The sequence below is a fragment of the Siphateles boraxobius genome, unplaced genomic scaffold (genome assembly GCF_051911475.1).
Source record: "Siphateles boraxobius isolate OS27281-9 unplaced genomic scaffold, OSU_SipBor_1 2, whole genome shotgun sequence".
Taxonomy (NCBI): Eukaryota; Metazoa; Chordata; class Actinopteri; order Cypriniformes; family Leuciscidae; genus Siphateles; species Siphateles boraxobius.
The window spans coordinates 11310355-11329509 of NW_027508810.1; the positions used below are offsets into that span (position 1 = coordinate 11310355).

At 36.8% G+C, this 19155-nt stretch overlaps 2 protein-coding genes across 3 annotated transcripts; one reads left to right on the forward strand and one right to left on the reverse strand.

Annotated features, from left to right (window-relative positions):
• Positions 1–1485: 1485 nt before the first annotated feature.
• Positions 1486–12464, forward strand: ndfip1 (Nedd4 family interacting protein 1). 2 transcript variants are annotated; one of them, XM_077235861.1, is made up of 8 exons: positions 1486–1740; positions 7636–7723; positions 7833–7963; positions 8051–8138; positions 9480–9604; positions 11139–11205; positions 11295–11408; positions 11566–12464. In XM_077235861.1, exons 1-7 carry the CDS (start codon positions 1711–1713, stop codon positions 11399–11401), a joined length of 636 nt encoding a protein of 211 aa, XP_077091976.1. In that variant the 5' UTR covers positions 1486–1710; the 3' UTR covers positions 11402–11408; positions 11566–12464. The 2 variants fall into 2 exon arrangements, with proteins under 2 accessions (XP_077091976.1, XP_077091975.1); XM_077235860.1 differs by having other exon boundaries at positions 11583–11786.
• Positions 12465–13792: 1328 nt separating this feature from the next.
• On the reverse strand, positions 13793–18183 carry fgf1a (fibroblast growth factor 1a). The gene is made up of 3 exons (XM_077235862.1): positions 17803–18183; positions 15003–15106; positions 13793–14920 (listed from the first exon to the last, which is right to left on the reverse strand). The coding sequence occupies exons 1-3, from the start codon at positions 17942–17944 to the stop codon at positions 14723–14725; spliced, it is 444 nt and encodes a 147-aa protein (XP_077091977.1). The 5' UTR covers positions 17945–18183; the 3' UTR covers positions 13793–14722.
• Between the last annotated feature and the right edge of the window lie 972 nt (positions 18184–19155).

Sequence of the window (19155 nt, forward strand, 5' to 3'; positions counted from 1 at the left end):
CCCCTTTGGAAATGATTTGTCTATGAAGCTTTGCCAGACCCTAACTCAGTTACAACTGAGAATGGTCTGGTTTTAACCAGGCTAATTTTGAGCTGAAATTTCACAGACATTCTGGGGACACCATAGAAATACATTACATCTTGTAAAAGGGGCATAAAATTCCACCTTTAAGTGAACTTAAACAGTAGAGAAAGACAAAGCATGTGTACAGTTTCAGTGTATTGAATCAGTCCAGTATGTCTTAAAGTGACATTTTATTTAATGTTGATCAAACAAAAAAATATAGGAAATCACTCACTGTTCTTGACTGGATCGCCTTTTGTAACTTTAATAAGGATTAATCTTTAATTTATACTGTGATATATGCAATGATATTTTACATTTGATTACTTTATTCAATTTCTGTACCTTAAAGCTGCAGTCCGTAGTTTCTCCTCTTTGTCGCCAGCTCTGTTGCCACAAATTTGAACAATAACTCACTATAAGAGTAAAGAAAAGTTATGTGACATGTAAAGAAAAACTGTAAAAGAAAAGCAATATGAAATGAAAAGAATGTGTGGAATGAAAATAAAATGTAAATGTAGAGACAAGCAATGTTAAATGAACTATAGCACTTGTCTTAAAATGTAAGGGATAACGTTACTGGTGCTTGCTGGGGTGGTGGGACTGCTCGCGGTGGGCGCCGGAAAATTTCCCTTATTTTCAAATCCAAAACTTGACAGGTATGGTTTGAAATGTGCCAGTCAGTCACCGCGACGGTGTGGATACTGTCATCCGGAATCACAGATTCTACTTTTTGCAAGTATGACCAACATAAGAATTTTCCTCGGAAAATCTGAACATCCACTTTTGTTCTGACCAACTAAGGGGAAAAAAGCATTGCAGTAAATCGGGCTGATTAAATTGGACTGCAGCTTTAAAACTACTGTTAGACTGTTAGTTTTAGTCATTTTTAGTACTTGATACAAAATTTGAGTACGAAATTTCATATTGCTACATTTCAAATTTTAATACGACTTATATCCGCTATTTATATTGTATCGCAAAAAAATAAAAATAATAACTGAGCAAAAATAAGTGATTCACAATGGTTGGGAAATCAGATGCACCCTCCAGAGACAAATATTAGAGGACACAAAAGATTACTTGTCGAAACAGAGTGTTTATTACTGTTTGGCACTGACTATAGTAGACAACGACAGGCTCATCTATCTGTGTTGTATTTAGGAATAATGTTATTGTCTCCCTTTAAGCCATTCTAAAGACAAGAGCGTATAAACGTTCAAAGGTGTACCTTTTAGTTCAGTAGTTTGGCAAACTCACTTTTGGAAACTCTTAATTGGTTATATAAGAATAATCTTTGTACTGACATAAATACACCCATGGCATGGACTGTATATAAAACATAATGAGCTGCCTACTTAGGCAGCTGAGCTGAGTCTGCTCGAAGCCCGTCTATGACTGAATGGTGTCTAGGTAGGCAGCAGACCAGGTTTTGAGACAGAGACAGGAGAGGCTGACACGAAACCCACTGAGCATGAGCAGTCGCCATTGTTTGGGCAATAGATTAGCCTAGTGCTGTCTATCTGGATTCATACGAACATATTTAAATCAAGGAACAGTAAAATTGTTATATTAAGTAAAAGGTACGTTAAACTAGTAATCTTTGCTACTGTATGACTGATTAGGTGAACAGATCGACGCAGAAGAATGACAGCTCAGAGGAGTGGATATCAGCAGGTAACGTTAATACATGATCAAGATAATTTGTTTGGTTTTTAGAGCGATTTTTTCTTTGTCTGTAACTTAGGTTGATGGTTTTATGAATGTATATCTAGTCGAATCGGTTTTGACAACTATTTCTCAGACTCTGAATTGTATTTTTTTCCGAAGACAGATGTTAATCCCAGTTCGACTAATTAGCTGGTTAGCCGCTCCTTCAGCGGCCTTCGTTTCAAACAACAAACCGGAAAACGAGAAGTTTTAGATGATTAACGTTAATTATAGAATATTCATACAATATAGCCTGTACTTTATCGCGAATTACCAATCTTTAAGGTTGTCATTCTGATCAAGTGTTGTAGCGTGCAGCTATATTTTAATTTCATGTTACAATAGTGTTAAAGTTCATGACTTACAAAAGACCGAGGTGACCCTATTTATTAAATCTAAATAATTTGGTAACATATTTATTTTCATATTTTACCTATTTTTCTATTATATGACTCGTATAATATAAAAAGTATGACGTATAAAATATTAAATGTTAAAATATAATAATAGAGATCAACAACACCGGGACCACAAAAACATACAAAACTGGAGGAAAATATTTGTATAACTTACAGCTGGTGAGAGAACCTTTGTGGAAAAATCTCCTTGTAAATATATAAAAATATGTTTTGAGATAGACAATGAATTATATATCAATCTTTTTATGTAATTTTATAAAAACTAAAAAACAGAATTTATATATATATATATATATATATATATATATATATATATATATATATATCAGTGCTGTCAATCGATTTAGAAAAATAATCAATCGCACATTTTTCTGTAATTAATCCACTCAACAGCGCTCAAAGCGTCACATTTTTTAAGTGTGTGTATTGACTTGGTAACGAAGTTGGTACTTTTGACAACTCTATCCATGGTGAATATTAGTGATTTGTGGATTGAAAAGTCTTCTTTAACTTGTTCATGCACAATGTTTCTCCTAGTTTCCACATCAGCGCTGTTTGATTATCCTTAAAGGACAAGTTCGGTATTTTACACTTAAAGTGTAAATTGCAGGTTAACCACCACAATCAATTAATGTGTTAATTAAAGTGCTCAATATATATATATTTAAAAATGTGTGTCTTAAAATGCGTTAAAATAACATTTATTGGGGTTTCTTCAAAGGTAGCATGTTTTTTACCGTAACTGGGTGATGACGTCATAACAGGGAGTAGCAACCCGTACTCTGCTAGATTCCTTCTGTTTGCGGTTTGACTATGGAGAACGACTGGGAGACTGAAGAGGTGGGAAACCATCAAATTCTTGATGGACCACAGCCCTACAATTTTGAACCAGTCAGGCGTGAGAGAGGGGAGGAAATTGTCAGAAATCATGGCCCTCAAAGAGTTATTAATGCTTGGTGTGAGGAAAATTAGTGGAGGGTTGGCCAGGTTTCCTGGTGAGTAGCTAGAGCTAGCCTAGGTTAGCCTGGTGCTAGCCCGGATAACATTAGGAAACAAGCTAAAGTCTTTTCAAAATCTTGCCGTCATGTAGAATAGCAAGAAGGGACAACAACTGAAGACATTATTTACTTACATGGTGTTAGTGGTCCTAATCAGAGCTGTAGAGATACACACACTGCACAGGCACAATGGCGCTTTTGCTGGCATCTGTTGACAGAACGCGATATTGCCTGTGCTAAAACGCAACTAATTAACAATGCTCATTGTCAGAAAGAAAAAAATAGATCCGATGTCCCTATCGCTGTGTTTGACAGGTGTTTGTGTGGGCTATGCCACCCAATGGAATCAGCAGTGGAGAGTACTGTATGTGCTGTCGTGAGGTGAACGCGTTTTGGAGTTTAGTGGGGCAGCTCGACCCGGGACCGGCAAATCTGACGTGCCTTACGCAGCATCCTGGTTTTGACGCATGCTGCCTGAACCCGTTTGTTTTGCGCATAGCTTACTCTCATTTCAGGCAGGATCACGGTCCTCTTGAAGCCAGCACACACGAGTATGTTTACAATTCAGTAATTTAATTAATCGCTTCTGAATCTAAAAAACGTTTCTACTAAAATCAGCTCACTTCGTAGCCACAAACTTCACCCAGGCACGAATCAGCCGTTTGTCCTTGGGGAACTTGTGGAGCCTCTCTCCCGTATTAGAAGTATTTGTACATCCCGCAAAAACACAATAGTTCACCATTTTTGTTACTTGCCGTTAGACTAACGGTAACTCTAGGCTTGGAGTCCCTGTTATGACGTCACGCCCAGCCTAGTGGAAGGGAGGGGGCGTGCTTAAAACCACTGTAAAACGTACCAACTTTTCATATTATATTCGCCATTTTGGTATAAAAAACACAAAAAACAATGGTGGGTGGTTCTTATCTTTGTTTAATAAGCACATTGCATTATCTTCGTGAAAAATTTAACCTGCAATTTGCACTTTAAAGTCCTGTTTTAAGATTGTTTCTGATGAAATAGAATGGTTAAGATTGAAATTTGGACACATGCTGCTGTCCCGAGAATTTTTGGTTTCTGTGTTAGCAATCCCCCCCACCTCCACAATGGTTTCATAGGGGCAGTGGAACAATCATTCATAAAACGCATTAAACTTTAGTTTACAAAGACGTCAAACTCGACGTCTTTGTACTGGAACAAAGGGGCACTGGAACAATCATTAATAAAATGCATTAAACTTTAGTTTACAAAGACGTCAAACTCACCGAGTGGTCTGGGGTGTTCACTGATATGCTCACACAAAAATCGCTGCAAATGATGCTTTCCAACCGGTTTTATCCTAGTTTTTGTCCTGACTTAAGTCAATGGAGTTGGACAAAAACTAGGATAAAACCTGTTGGAAAGCATCATTTGCAGCGATTTTTGTGTGAGCATATCAGTGAACACCCCAGACCACTCGGGGAGTTAAACGTCTTTGTAAACTAAAGTTTAATGCATTTTATTAATGATTGTTCCAGTGCCCCTATGAAACCATTGTGTAGGTGCGGGGGTGCTACCACAGAAACCTAAAATTCTCGGGACAGCAGCATGTGTCCAAATTTCAATCTTAACTGTTCTATTTCATCAGAAACGACCTTAAAACAGGGCTTAAAGTGTAAAATACCGAACTTGTCCTTTAATGTCAGACAGCAGCAGGTTTTTAGGCTGCTGTCACTTTAAGACCTGAATCGCATGTCAAATTTGGCTGAAAAATTACCCCCAAAAGAAACTTAAAGTCATTATTGTGTCACACGCAAAGAGAAAGAGAGCGAGAGTCTTATACCACGCAGAATCGACGCGCTACATGTAAACGATATTCTTTGTTGTGTAGAGAGCCTAAGTCCCTCCCCTTTCGGTGGACCACCATGGGAGCTTATTTTGGAAAAATATTGTATGGTAGTCAATGGCAAGAGACAACAAATATTTGGATCCCGTTTGAATTGTGCCCTGAATTACACATATGATGTTTGTCAATTTAAAAGATACATTTTAAAGTCAAGAAAGAAATCAGTTTGATGTAAAACTGTTGAGGTATAACGCCGGTTTCACACTACGCGCGTTAGCTAAGCGTAAGCAGCGTGTATTTTTTTCGGCGCCCAGGTTAACAGATTAGAGCATTCACACCGTACGCAGAGGCGGCGCGCAGGGCGTAACAGGAGCAGAGCAGGAGCAGCAGTGCCGCGATAGTTTCGGCGCCCCGTCTATTTTTGCCGCGCCGCTTACGCTGAATTAAAGTGACAATGCATTGATCATGGCCAAAATACACAGCAGCTTTACCCAAAAAATCGCATTGATGATATATATTGTGTTTTAAACAGTCAATCAAATGTCCTTCATCAATTAAAAAAGAAAACAAATGTCCAAAAACAAACTTGTTGCCCAAACTACAAAAACAAAGATGAACCAAACGTTATATAATACATTTATTAATAAAATAAGCTTGTTGAAAAGTCTTTTTTCTTAAATGTATTTGAAAACGAAATAAAGCAATGCCAACTTACTCAGTAGGCTACTCTGCGCGTCAAACGCTGCCAGTGTGAAAGCAAAACGCGCGTGTCCTGCTTCCGCTCACTGTACGCACTGCTCCTGCGCTGCTTACGCTCTGCTAACGCTTGCAGTGTGAAATCGGCGTAAGACTGTGAAAATACGTAATTACAAAGACTACAAACCCAAAAGGCGTGCATGTGACGTCATACCTTTTCTCTCAATGAATGAAGCTAACTTTATAGAAAAAATGACAGAAGTTAGCTTCAGTAGTCTAACGCTATAATCGTAACGTTACGCCGTCATGCCTGTGTGTTTTGTACCAGACTGCACACATACGAGTACATAGTGCGAGACAAGAGATGTGGTTCATTGAGCGATTTTCACATAAAACTAAATGTTACTCTTCTGTTTTATGACAAACTGTGACTTTCTTGACTTTCATCATTATATTTTGAATTGACAAACATTAAATGTGTAATTCAGGGCACAGTTCAGATGGAATAAAAAGATAAGTTGTCTCTCGCCATTGACTACCATACATATTTTTTCCGAAATAAGGTCCCGTGAGCCGGAGCGGGACTTAGGTTCTCTATTCTCCTGTCAAAATAACGGAGTTCATTTGGAATTATTCAGCTTTTAAGAACAAGCGGAAGATATGTCGGTTTCTCCGGTAGTGGGCGGGACTAATGCGCAAACTGCAATCTCATTGGCTGGGGCTCATCCCGATTTTGATTTCAGCACATCAGTTCGAGCGAACTCTGACAACGTGATTAATATGCATGAACCCAGCAGCTAATCAATCCTTAGTGTGTTGTATATTGTTATTAGTAGTAGAATTCGTAGTAGTAGCCTAGTATTATCTTTGAAAAATAATTTATATTATCTATTACTATCATCTTTTTTTTTTACAGTAACTGAATGACCAACAATATCTTAAGCATCACCAGTCCTTAGTTGAGTTAAAATGACAAATATGCATTCATACATGGTTACCAAGTTTTACTTCTAATTACTAAAGTTCTATCATTGAAATAGTGCTTGATTATCATAATATAATGATTGATTGACTGATGTTAAAGGGTGTATGTTCAGATATTTAAAAACATGAGCTGATTTGGTGAAAGCATATATATATATATATATATATATAATATTCAGTCTGGCGAGTAAACAAAAATAAAAAAATACTAGCCAATGGCGATTCTATTGGCAAGGTGTGTGTAGAGGGTTGTAAGATGGACATTTTCTGAGAGCTCTTACTTGTACTTGTACTTGCTGCAGATTCATTTAGGTGTTAAGTGTGTTGCCATAGAAACACATAATTCCCAGTCCGAGGATGTGGACAGCTCTGAATAGAACGTCATGTGTCATTCATTCGATTTGTTCAAACGGCTGATTCATACAGGAATGTAGTAAATGTCTGAATGGGCCATTAAATTATTGGTTCACCTGATTAATTCGTTCAAAACACGGATTCATTTAGAAACGAAACACTGCTGTGTGTTGCTCGGAGATGCACGACAGTTCTGCTGTGGCTTTACAGGGGATATTTTTGAATGAAATATAAATATAACCCAATATTAACTTCTTATTTATTGAACTGTTGTATAAAATCAAAATCATATTTGGAATCGTGCTATTCGGGACAAAAACGGCACTCGTATGATATTACACCGTTACTCGTGTAATATTGCTGAACTATATCAAATGATTTAAATATGAGATGAGAAAATCATACAGAGGCATTTTTGTCCTGATTTTTTTTGTCCCCACATCCCTAATATATTTATATATAATTTCATTATTAATATTATTGTTTGTTTGGTATTAAAATGCTACATTTATATTATATTAAAATGAATGTTGATATAATATAATATCCTTTCCAAACATCACCAGCTTGTTGTTCATTTGTTCTGTAGTTGAATAATGAGGAGGAGTCAGGGGAGGTGTTTCAACAGGCCGCTGATGTACCTCCACCGTACAGCAGCATTGCAGCAAGCAACGCAGGTAACAGAAGTGTGTAAATGTAGCCACTGCCTGTCCTGACGAGCCAGAAATAACTCCAGTGTCGTTATTCATAACCTTCTACTCTGTCTGATTCAATTGTTTCTTGTAGCTTTTTTTGAGTACAAAGAGGATGACGCGTTCCCTAAACCCCCCTCATACAATGTTGCCACATCACTCCCATCATACGACGAGGCTGAGAGGAGCAAAGCAGAGTCCACTGTTCCACTAGTCACCGAGCGGGTTTGTGATTATTTTAAGGGTTATTACAGGTAAAAATTAAAAAAACAAAACACTTTTGACACATCTTTACTTGTAAATCCACTACAGGATGAGGACTTCATCGCCAGGGAGAGCTTTGACGATACGGATCAACTGCGAGTTGGCAATGATGGGATATTCATGCTTACGTTTTTCAGTAAGAGTGCACAATACTCGCTGTAGATATGTATACGTAGATGGCACATTAGACCGCTCTAGACACGTTGATGCATCCGCCATCTTGGAACGGTCAACATTTCATATTCTGGTGTCACTCACAGTAAAAATCAATCCGTTTTTTACGACTCCACAACATTGCACAGCCTCTGGTTGTATTACATGTTTTTTAAACTATAGTAACTTGTGTGTTAACTAATTTCCTTGTCTTTCATCTGCTGAAGTCTATTGCCGATATAGATATTCATAATGCGTATAACTACACAAAGGGCTGCCAACTCTGACCCATTCGACACTTTTCACACACTCTCTCCTTACACATATTTTTTCTCACATAGAGAAAAATCGCCAAGCAAAGACGACACTGACACCGACAAACAAGACAGAGCAGGTTACTATAGATATGAAATAAATTCTCAGCTCTCAGATTCTGTCAATTTTAATACGAAATTCAAGCGGCACATGAACCGATCATCTCTTACTCTGTACTACTAGTTAATAGTAAATAAACACAAATAGGTATGTTGAAAGATACAGTACAACTTACCGAAATGTATATGCCTCATGCATAATATCGATCAATCAGTGTTTTTCAACCGCGGAAAGAGCTGGAGCACAATATGTCACATAACGTTACATTTACCTCAGGAAAGCCATTTAATGACCATAGCACGTTAGTTGGCTAGAAAAAATAGCTATAGAGAGGAGCATTTTGCTAAATATGTGCACTATATATTTATTATATTTTTACTTCTATCTTTAACGCATAATATTTTCTTGAGAAAAATTAACATGTATCTACTGTACCTACTATTTATCCAAATGAATCGATATTGAATCAAGATTGGAATCAAATCACAAGAATTAAATTGAAATAGTGAAATCTGTTTCAAGCAATAATAAAAACAGTAGGCTACCAGTTATACCATGTAAACAGTGTGACATGTTGTCACTTAACTTAAAATTCTGTTTAGTTACAAATGTTTTGACAATCACAATACACTTATTGTGATGCAGGTTTGTTTTTTACACCCCCCCCCCCTCCCCCTCCATAATTCTCACTCCAAACTATACTCAAAAGTTGGCAGCCCTGCTACACAGCACAGAGCTCACTCTTCTACTATGAATTAAATTGCCATCCGAGTTTAAATCTGCATGGCTCCTCATTGATTATTTACAGACGTCCTCATGAGAAACAATTACCGTCCGAATAGGGCTGAGATACACTTTGATAGTGTGAAATGGATGAATAATTGCTTGACATTTGGACACAGAAGCGCAGCAGATACATTAATAGCTGTTCATTTCTTTGCCCCATCAGTGGCATTCCTCTTCAACTGGATTGGCTTCTTCCTGTCCTTCTGTCTGACCACGTCTGCGGCCGGGCGCTACGGAGCCATCTCTGGGTTTGGACTGTCCCTGGTCAAATGGGTCCTGATTGTCAGGGTATGACAGGATACTATTGGCCGGTTCCACAGACAAGGCTTAAGCTAGTCCCAGACTAAAATGCATGTTTGAGCTGTTTTAACTGAAAGCAACTTGCGCTGACATATCTTAAAATATGTCAGTGCCATTGTTTTGCCACAAGATACACACCACTAATATTTTTTTTCTAATACATGTTTATAAAAGCTACTTAAATGTCCTAATTGAACTAAGGCCTAATACTGGCTTAATCTAAGCCCTGTCTGTGAAACCAGGCCTATATCATATAAATCTTACATTTTCATTACATCATAATGGTAACACTTTACAATACGGTCTCGTTTGGTAACATTAGTTACTAAAAATTTTTTTATTGTGTTTATGTATTTTATATCGTGTCATGTTAGTGAATAAAAATGTCCATGTGCATGTTAGTGCACAGTGCATTAACTGTTAAAGAGGAGCTATTATTATGTGAAATACTGCTGTTTGAGCATGAAAAAGCTCTGCAAAGTTGCAAAGCACTTCCGGGAACGAACAGGTCACAATATTCCTTATTTAAATAATTCCTCCGCACATGCAAAATAAAGGTGGCGAGGCCTGGTTGAGTTGCGTTAGTAGTGTGTTATAACACACCGTTATGGTAAGGGACGTGACATTTCTGAAACGTGCTCAAAGTGGTTGACCAATCACAACACACTGGTCCAGCCAACCAATCAGAGCACATTGAGCTTCGCACCCCTGGTTTAGAGCTGAACTCTGAGTTTAGTCCCAACCCTGCTCCAACACAAATACCTGTAGTTTCCAAATAAGCCTGAAGGACTTTGTTTAATTGGGGTTAAACGCAGTAAAACAGGTAGCATCGCTTCCAGTCTTTTGTATGTGCTTCATTAAATATAGAGCTGTTTTACTCCAGATACCTTAAAAGGAGCGAGCAAAGATAAGCGTAAAACATTGGATAAGCAGATTGATAACTAAATGTTTTTTTGTTTTTTTTCCTCACTAACATTTAGATATCAAATATAATGCCAACAAATATAAATAGAACTAGCTAGGTTAGCTGCTTATCTTAAAAATCCATCGGTATCGCCGTCAGTTTGTGCTGCTGTGAACACTTTCTCAGACGAGCAGATGCGATCAATATAGTGTTTCTGTTTGTTCATTTATTAGCATTAAGCCTGTTCAGTTTCCACCCCCGAACTAAACCGAGTGTTACTGACAGACTGGGAAGAGAGGTGCTGCAACAATGTGAAAAATAATGTTTTTGGTTTTTTTAACATTCAAGCATGAAGACCTATTCTATTAGACCCCAAAAACAAAATCAAGACAATTTTTTTTGTTAACAGTGAATGTTGAGATAAACAGAAGTATTTTTCATTGTTAGTTTATGTTAACTCTATAGTGTTAACAAATGTATCCTTGATGTAAAGTGTTACCATCATCATAAATCGTGGCAGTGGATTAATATTTAAAGCTGTTTGTTTGTTGTATTAGTGTTTTTATTGCAATGTAACAGAGGATGAGCACTCAACCTTTTCTCTCTGTGATTAAACAGTTTTCTACCTACTTCCCTGGATATTTTGATGGCCAGTACTGGCTGTGGTGGGTTTTCCTTGTTGTAGGTGAGTGTACATTTACACATTAGTGTATAGAAATGAATATAAAATTGAATTCATCCTTACAACTAATATGTTATTTTGAATACACCCAGGATTCCTGCTGTTCTTCCGGGGATTTGTTAACTACTCCAGAGTTCGCAACATGGCAGATCATTCCATGTCCACTCTTCCTCGAACCCGCGTTCTTTTTATCTATTAGATAAATCGTAAGAAACTATTTACTGGCTTTTAGATGGGTTTATGTGTAAGCATTGCATTAGGGGGAAACCAAATTAAAAGACAACCTTTCTGTTACCTAAATGATTGTGGATATGATATTAACATGAAAGTAAATTATCTTCTCTTTCTGATTTTTGGGAATAGATTAAAAAAAATCTCAGGATAATTGCGAAATGAACAAAACGGCAAAGTCAGAGAGCCACCCACAGCTTTTTTGAATCTTCAGGACAACAAAGAAGAGTACATCTGCTTCAGGCGCCCTTGCATTTCTCAGTTGTTAGCACAATGCAACTAATTACATTGGCATTTTTTACTAAAGGATTCAACCGTTTATCAGTGCTTAGTTAAAGTGTAGACGTACAGTATGCATTCATTATGGAGTTTGAACTTGCTTACATTTGCATGTATTTGGCATTTCAAGTTCCAATTAGCAGTCATGCCATCAGAGAATCTGTTTTTGTCAAATTCCCAGTCACTGTTTGTTTCTGTGGGTTTTCTTTTAATTGAGGGGGAGGGGGTGTTGTAATTTTACTTTGTGAGTAAATCTAGTAACTGAACTTTCTTTTGTGAACTAGAAAGAGTATGTATATACAGTATACGAGAAGAGTGATATTAAACGTTATAAAGATGCACTTTTAAGATATAAACAGAACAACACAGAGGAACTGCCGGGTCCTTGTAAAGCCAAGAGCATATTAGGGCAAAGTTTATTCGTGATTATGTAAGCCCGTTTAAAATTACTGTCACAAATAGGACCAAAATACTCATTAAATAAAAGCTAAGCCTAGATTCACAGCAGTTCCATATAAACGGCAAACTAATTCAGCATTCAAGCACACCTGATTATGTAATGCGCTTAATCAATCAGTGATCTGGTGTGAATAATAGAATGTTTTATGATGCCAAATGTAGCAGTAGTTGATTCATTGATCTTTGTTTTCATTGAAGACTTCAGTATGAGATAGTGCTTCACAATATGTTATTTGTGATTTGTATGTTTTACACCTGTAACTTTTAATAAATGTAACATCTATGGCAACGCAGATCACTTGGTGCATTTATCAGTTATGTACACTATACCATCACCAGTTTTGAATGTTTTAGTCTCTTATGCTCAGCAAGGCTGCATTTATATGATCAAAAATACAGTAAAAACAGTAATATTGTGGAATATTACAATTTAAAAGAACTGTTATCTATGGAAGCTTTTTGCCGCCATGGAATAAATAAAGGTAGCTGCAACTTTTTATCTCACAATTATTACTTTTTTCTCACAATTGTGAGTTTATGCCTCAATTCTAAGATGTTCTCGTAATTGGGGGTTTATACAGGGTTTCCACACATTGGTTAACTTTAAATTCAAGGACTTTCCAGGTCTAATACCCTCAAATTCAAGGACTTAATGTGGGGACACATTTGTTGTGTCTCCATCGTAGTAGTTTTGTGTGTACGTGAACGTCATGGCAACGTACAACACAAAGTACCTCATGCGGGAAACGCTTAACGTAACGCGTAACTAACTTAAATCAAGCAAGCTAGTAAAATACAAATAAGCTATAAACAAATAAGCTATAAAATACAAATAATATGGATTTTTTTTCCAAAAACTTCTTGCACAAAATAAATTCAAGCACTTTCAAGGACCTGTATCTATGTATGTTTATTTTCAAAAACTTTCCAGGGCCTTGAATTATTATTATTTTTTTTCAGATTCACAAACTTTCAAGGACCCGTGGGGACCCTGTTTATAACTTACAATTCTGTCTTTCTTGCAACTATTGGATATAAGCTTGCAATTGTGAGGAAAAAGATAATTTAAGAATTTTAAAAAAGGGACAGTCGCAGTTACTTTTTGTATTCCTTGGTGGAAACAAGCTTCCATAGTTTTCTATTTGAATATATTTAAAAATATAATTTATTCGTGTGATGCAAAGCTGAGTTTATAGCATCATTACAGTCTTCAGTGTCATGATCCTTCAGAAATCATTCTATATACATTTTTCAGGATTATTTTGAAGAATAGAGTTCAAAAGAACATTTATTTGAAATAGATATCTTTTGTTATTACTGTCTCCGTCTCCTTTGATCAATTGAATGCGTCCTAGCTGAATAGAAGTATTATTTTATTTTTTTATCTAAATAATGCTTCATGCTTTGTTATTTCTCACATACTCTTTAAACACTATCATTGCCGCAGTGTCATAATTTTGACATCCTCGGCTGAAGATGAATTGCAGACTTTTACATATAAATTTATTATATTTTATATATAAATCAAATAAATATAAATCTATTATGCGTGTTAGTTACGATCAACTATAATCCGTTCTTTAGGTGTCACTGTAAAAACAAATCAAGATTTGACAACATGTTTTAACTTATCAAAATAGGTTTTATTAGTCAACAAGATTTCATTATTTTTTAAGTCAGTTTAATGCAATTTAAGTTGAAATGACTTAAGTTTTGAAGCAAAATCAACTTGGATGTTTAAGGCAGCAATTTTACAGTATTGTATCTAACTGTAGTAATGTTCACCATTCATTAATTAACAGTTATAACTACTAGATAAATAAATATATATTTCCATGACTAGGCACAGCTCACAGATTTATTGTGTTTAACATGATCCAGAAGTTCAATGTCACAGCACTATAATCGTGCTATTACTCTGTTGTTCAAAAAAAGAAAACATAAAAATACAATCAGACACGAGTATATACGAATAAGATAAAACATGAAATGGCAAAATTGAGATTGCCCTAACTAAAGAATCACTTCACAAATACAAAATAAAAATAAGTTACTATTACAGTAGTTTTATGTTGTTGTTTTTTCAGTGCATATTTGTGAATTTTAACATGTTTACATCCTAGAGTTAGTAAACTTCTGTTTGCATATATTTTATATTATGCTGCTTTCACGCCATATCGTAATTACCGTAATCTTGAGCGGGCAACACACGACGTTCTACTCAGAGCTGTTCACATCATCGGACTGGGAATTATGCATTTCAACCTTTTACTATCTGTGGTTTCAACACTATCAACAGCTAAATAAATCTGCAGCGGTCACGGTGCAAGTAGGAGCTCTCAGGAAACTCATTTTACAAGCTGTAATTACGAGGAAGCGAACACTTTTTACAAACGGAAATCTCATAATTACGGTAATTTCAAAATGGCGTGAACGCACCTTTTCTGCCATAGCGAGTTAGAAGCGGTTTATGTGTAGTTAGTAGAGTAAGCCTGTGACTTGACAGTGGATTATGGTTAAGCTGTGTGATTACATTATCAGGTTTCAGGCCTCAGTCCTGTGCCTGGGCCACCTGTCGTGGGAGAAAGAAAATAGCTTTCTGCCCAATGTGTGTCCTTGGGCCACGTTTCATTTTTCCATTCTTTTTTATTCCGACATACCAGTTTTCACCATACTTTTGAGACTGATATGTGTTGTAGTGGTTTTCCTCCATCCTCTCCAAGAAAAAACTTTCATCCATTACTAATGACTGCAGAGACAGAAAAGCACACATAATAGTCATGTCAATGCTGATGCATCTCTTTGTATCAGAAAGGTTTCTTTATACTTACTGAAGCATACAGTTTGCCGTCTTCATTCATAGAGAGGTAAAGTCCTGCCTCTGTTCCTTCAATGACCACCACTCCTGGACTTGTTGCTTTTATGCGCAGTATGCCTTTAAAACCACACACACACACACACACAGAGAAACATGTGGGAGGATTATTGAAAGTGATACAGAACAATGGCAGATTCCAGAACAGTGTCCCACATACTGTACCAGCATCCCATGATGCAAGAAGCAGAAGATGTTTTCGAGGATGAAGTCAGGTAATTAACAAGACTAGAACCATGTTTTATTGCTTTTATTTATTGCATGCTCCATTTTTTTTTATTTCAGAATTCAGATTACAGGTTTATGTACATTGATTATGTAAAATAGAGATGTCTTTTTGACATACATGAACCACTGAAATGTGGCATTATTTATGGTATACAGTATGCATATCCCTCTGGTGCCTCTCATTTAGAGGACACACTCATACTCCCATATTTTTTATTTCATATTTTGTGTTATGAGGGAATTTGAAGTAATGTTATATAGCGTAATAAAAATTTTTTTGTCAAAAACATAGAAATAATTTGTTATCATATTGTTTACTATATTTATTTCAACGGTCCGTGTCGTTGTGAGTTTAGGTTCTTTTGCTGTTATGCTAGGCTAAGGACCATTGAAATAACTGAAAGGGTTAGGTCACCCAAAAATGTAATTTCTGTTATTAATTACACACCCTCATATCGATCCAAACCTGTAAGACCTTCGTTCATCTTCAGAACACAGATTAAGATATTTTTGATGAAATCCAAGCTTTCTGTCCCGGACAATAATTTAATTACTGCTTTCAAGGCCCTGAAAGGTAGTAAAGACATTGATAAAAAAAAAAAATCCATTTGACTACAGTGGTTCAACCTTCATTTATGAAGCAACGAGAATACTTTTTGTGCGCAAAACCGCCAAAAAATAACTACTTTATTCAACAATTTCTTACACACAGTGCAGTGCTAGGTTCAACGGCAGAACGCCGGTGTTCTGACGATTGTAACGCAGAAGAAAACTGAGTGCACATGCGCATAACCAGTAAGTAGCACAACTCGATGGGTAGCATGAATCGTCAGAACACCGGTTCGTTATTGGCTGACACATGCGGTCAAGACCTGCCTGGAACTACTTTAGCCGTGCCATATGATACTATTTTAAAGGGTAACTAAACCCCTGGTCAGAGCCTGACTCCACCTACTATCAACATTTGAAAAATGCTGGAAAAAATGCTCTCTGCCTACATCACCTGCAACCGCTACGTCACGTACCACCGCAAACATCCAATAGGAAAATTCAACTGCAGTAGCCACCGTTCAACCTGAAGAGGGAAGCACTCAGACGTTTTTACACCATAAATTGTAGAATTAAAACACTTTAAACCCAAATGTCAAAAAATTTACTGGAATCAGTGAACAGCATTTATGAAGCTCCATTCTTACAGATCACTAAAAAAAGTTGTTTTGGTGTTTAGTTACCCTTTAAAAATTCATCATTTTGTTTATTTGTTGTAATAGAATAGATTAACATGCTTTAATGTTCAAAAACAGATTTTACACATAGCCTACTGTACATTATGCAGCTCCTCTATTCCCAGTCTGTCTGAAACGCTGATTTGATTTCGACAACGCCCCTCCCTCTACAAAGCTCAGAATGCTCTGATTGGCCAGCTGACCCAGTGCTTTAATTGTGATTGGCCAAAAATAAAAAAAACACCTCAAGCGTGTGTCGGAAAGTAATTTCAGCTTCCAAGACTTCTGATTGAAGCATTTGTAAACACAGTTAATAATAACGTTGTCGTTTTGTTGTATCAGTTCGAGTCATATTCTGAAAATGCGGACGATCAAAGCCTATCGATCGGAACCAACATTGAGGGCACGACTTGAGCAGAATGTTTTACTGTAACGTTAGGCCTACAGTTAGTCTTTAGCCTGCGTTGTACAAAAGACTATAGAATTACACTTAAAGGGACTTTGGTTGTACTAAGCTGTCCTCTGTAAAATGCGCTGTGCACAAGTAAACATTTGGGTTACTGCTCAGGGAGCTTTATAAATAAATATTAACATCTGATTCTTAATGTCATCCGTTTTAGCAAGGCTAAAGCAATCGGCGTTGCATTCACATACAAACAAACAGCGTCTCCACGACAACACTAGCCTACAATTCCCTGAAGCCTCGACTTCTTTGTGTGTCACTCTGACGTGGACGTCTGAGGAAATAATACCTTGATTTCATTCGAGGTGTTTAGGCAGGTCTGGATCGGTGTTACTTCTAGATAGAATAAATCCATGTTTGGGAGAATATGAGCTTTGTAACTTTGCAGATCTTGTACATGCACAAACAGATATTACACACTAATGAAAAAACATTCTAAAGCATCAAATGACCAATTTAAGGACCATTTAACCTATATAGCTATAACTTTGTTCTACTGTTTTAAAAAAAAAAGGAAAAATATTTTTTTTCTGGACAAAGATCAATAACAATATTGTCTTAAAGTAGCATGTTTAAATGAAATTAGCTGTACGATAATTCTTAATTAGGCATTAACATACTATGAATGTGTGTTGCCTACTTTATTATTCTTTTCTGTACTTTATTATTATCATTCAGTTGGGAATCTGAAAGCGTAGGCTACATCAGCACACTGCGCCTCTTATTTAGCACCCATAAAACTACAGTTTATTGAACTCATGCAGAGAAACACGTTATCATAACGCTATTATAATAATGTGTGTGAACGAGTCATGGCACAGACATGCAGCATTACTCACTGTAGATGTTTTCCTCTCGAGCTCCAGCCACTGTGCCGTCCGCCAGGATCTGAAGGTGATATCCTCCATTCATACAGTACAGCCGCGCGAGCTTCTTATAGTCGGGCGGGTTGAATTTCACTGCAATATCGGCCTCGGTCATGCCTCTACTATTCAATGATCTATTCTGAACTCAGCCCTGTTTGAAAACAGAAAATGACCGTGACTCAAACCTAGCGAGTTGCTTGCTTGCAGCTTTTCAGGGCAGCGGGCCCGGAACGTGCATACGATTGTCGAAAATGCTGTCTAGATAGGCAGCTCAGCAGGTTTGAGACACGGTTAATAACACTGAAGCTGCAGGGGACGAGGAACGGTTTGTACTGTATTTATTAACCGGGACTCAAGACTTGCCTTGGCTGTTTCACATATCATTATGAAATCCCAGGGGGGGGGGCGGGGGGGCGGGGGGGGGGGGGGTGGGGGGAACACACACACAAATTCACAATATATAGTGGTTTATTTATTTGTTTGTTTTTTTAGTAATGAAAATCAAGTAGTTAGGGTTACTCCATTTTCTTTTTAAAATGGCTTACCCTATGCTGGTTACACAATAATTTTCTACCACTATAGGTATCCTAACATTTTATTTTACATTACCCTTGTTACATGTTTCATCACTGTAGTAATATGAGTAAATTATGCATAATTACCTTTGACTAACCCTAAACCAAACTCTATTAACCCCTATAGTAAGGTCGCAAGGTGAATTATACTAATTCAAGACTAGTACATTGTGATGGAGATGGATTGGTTTGTTGTTAGGAGATGGATTTTATTTTGTGCAACCTGTTTAAATTCAAAACAGTAGATGTTATCAGCTCTTTTATTTTAGGCATTTGGGCCTTTCCATCGTAACTTTTGTATTTTTAACTATGTCCAGATTTAAATATGAAAAGCTGAAAGATTTTTGAATAATGGATCATTTAGAAGTCTATAAAAATAGGGATGTAACTATATCGCATCACCATACACAAATGCAACAATATGCATTGTGGATAGCAGTGTTGGGGGAAAAGACTTTTAAAAGTAATGTTACAATATTACGTTACTCCCTAAAAAAGTAACTAAATGCGTTATTTAGTTACTTTTTATGGAAAGTAAGGCGCCGGTTTACTTTTGCATTACTTTTTCTTAAAGGGTTAGTTCACCCAAAAATTAAAATTCTGTCAGTATTTACTCTCCCTCATGTTGTTCCAACCCCGTAAGACCTTCGTTCATCTTCGTCACATGAATTAAGATATTTTTGATGAAATCTGAGAGCTGGATCACTCCTCCATAGGCTTCTTCAGGGATTGAAACTTGCCAGCCCCAGTC

Bases quoted from the DNA above. Each gene is read 5' to 3' on its own strand.
- ndfip1 (XM_077235861.1), top strand. From the start codon at position 1,711: ATGACAGCTCAGAGGAGTGGATATCAGCAG. The intron at 7,724-7,832 runs GTAACAGAAGTG...TGTTTCTTGTAG, and splicing joins CATTGCAGCAAGCAACGCAG to CTTTTTTTGAGTACAAAGAG. The intron at 11,206-11,294 runs GTGAGTGTACAT...GAATACACCCAG, and splicing joins GTGGGTTTTCCTTGTTGTAG to GATTCCTGCTGTTCTTCCGG.
- fgf1a (XM_077235862.1), bottom strand. From the start codon at position 17,944: ATGACCGAGGCCGATATTGCAGTGAAATTCAACCCGCCCGACTATAAG. The intron at 15,107-17,802 runs GTGAGTAATGCT...GTGGTTTTAAAG, and splicing joins TCGAGAGGAAAACATCTACA to GCATACTGCGCATAAAAGCA. The intron at 14,921-15,002 runs GTAAGTATAAAG...CTGTCTCTGCAG, and splicing joins ACGGCAAACTGTATGCTTCA to TCATTAGTAATGGATGAAAG.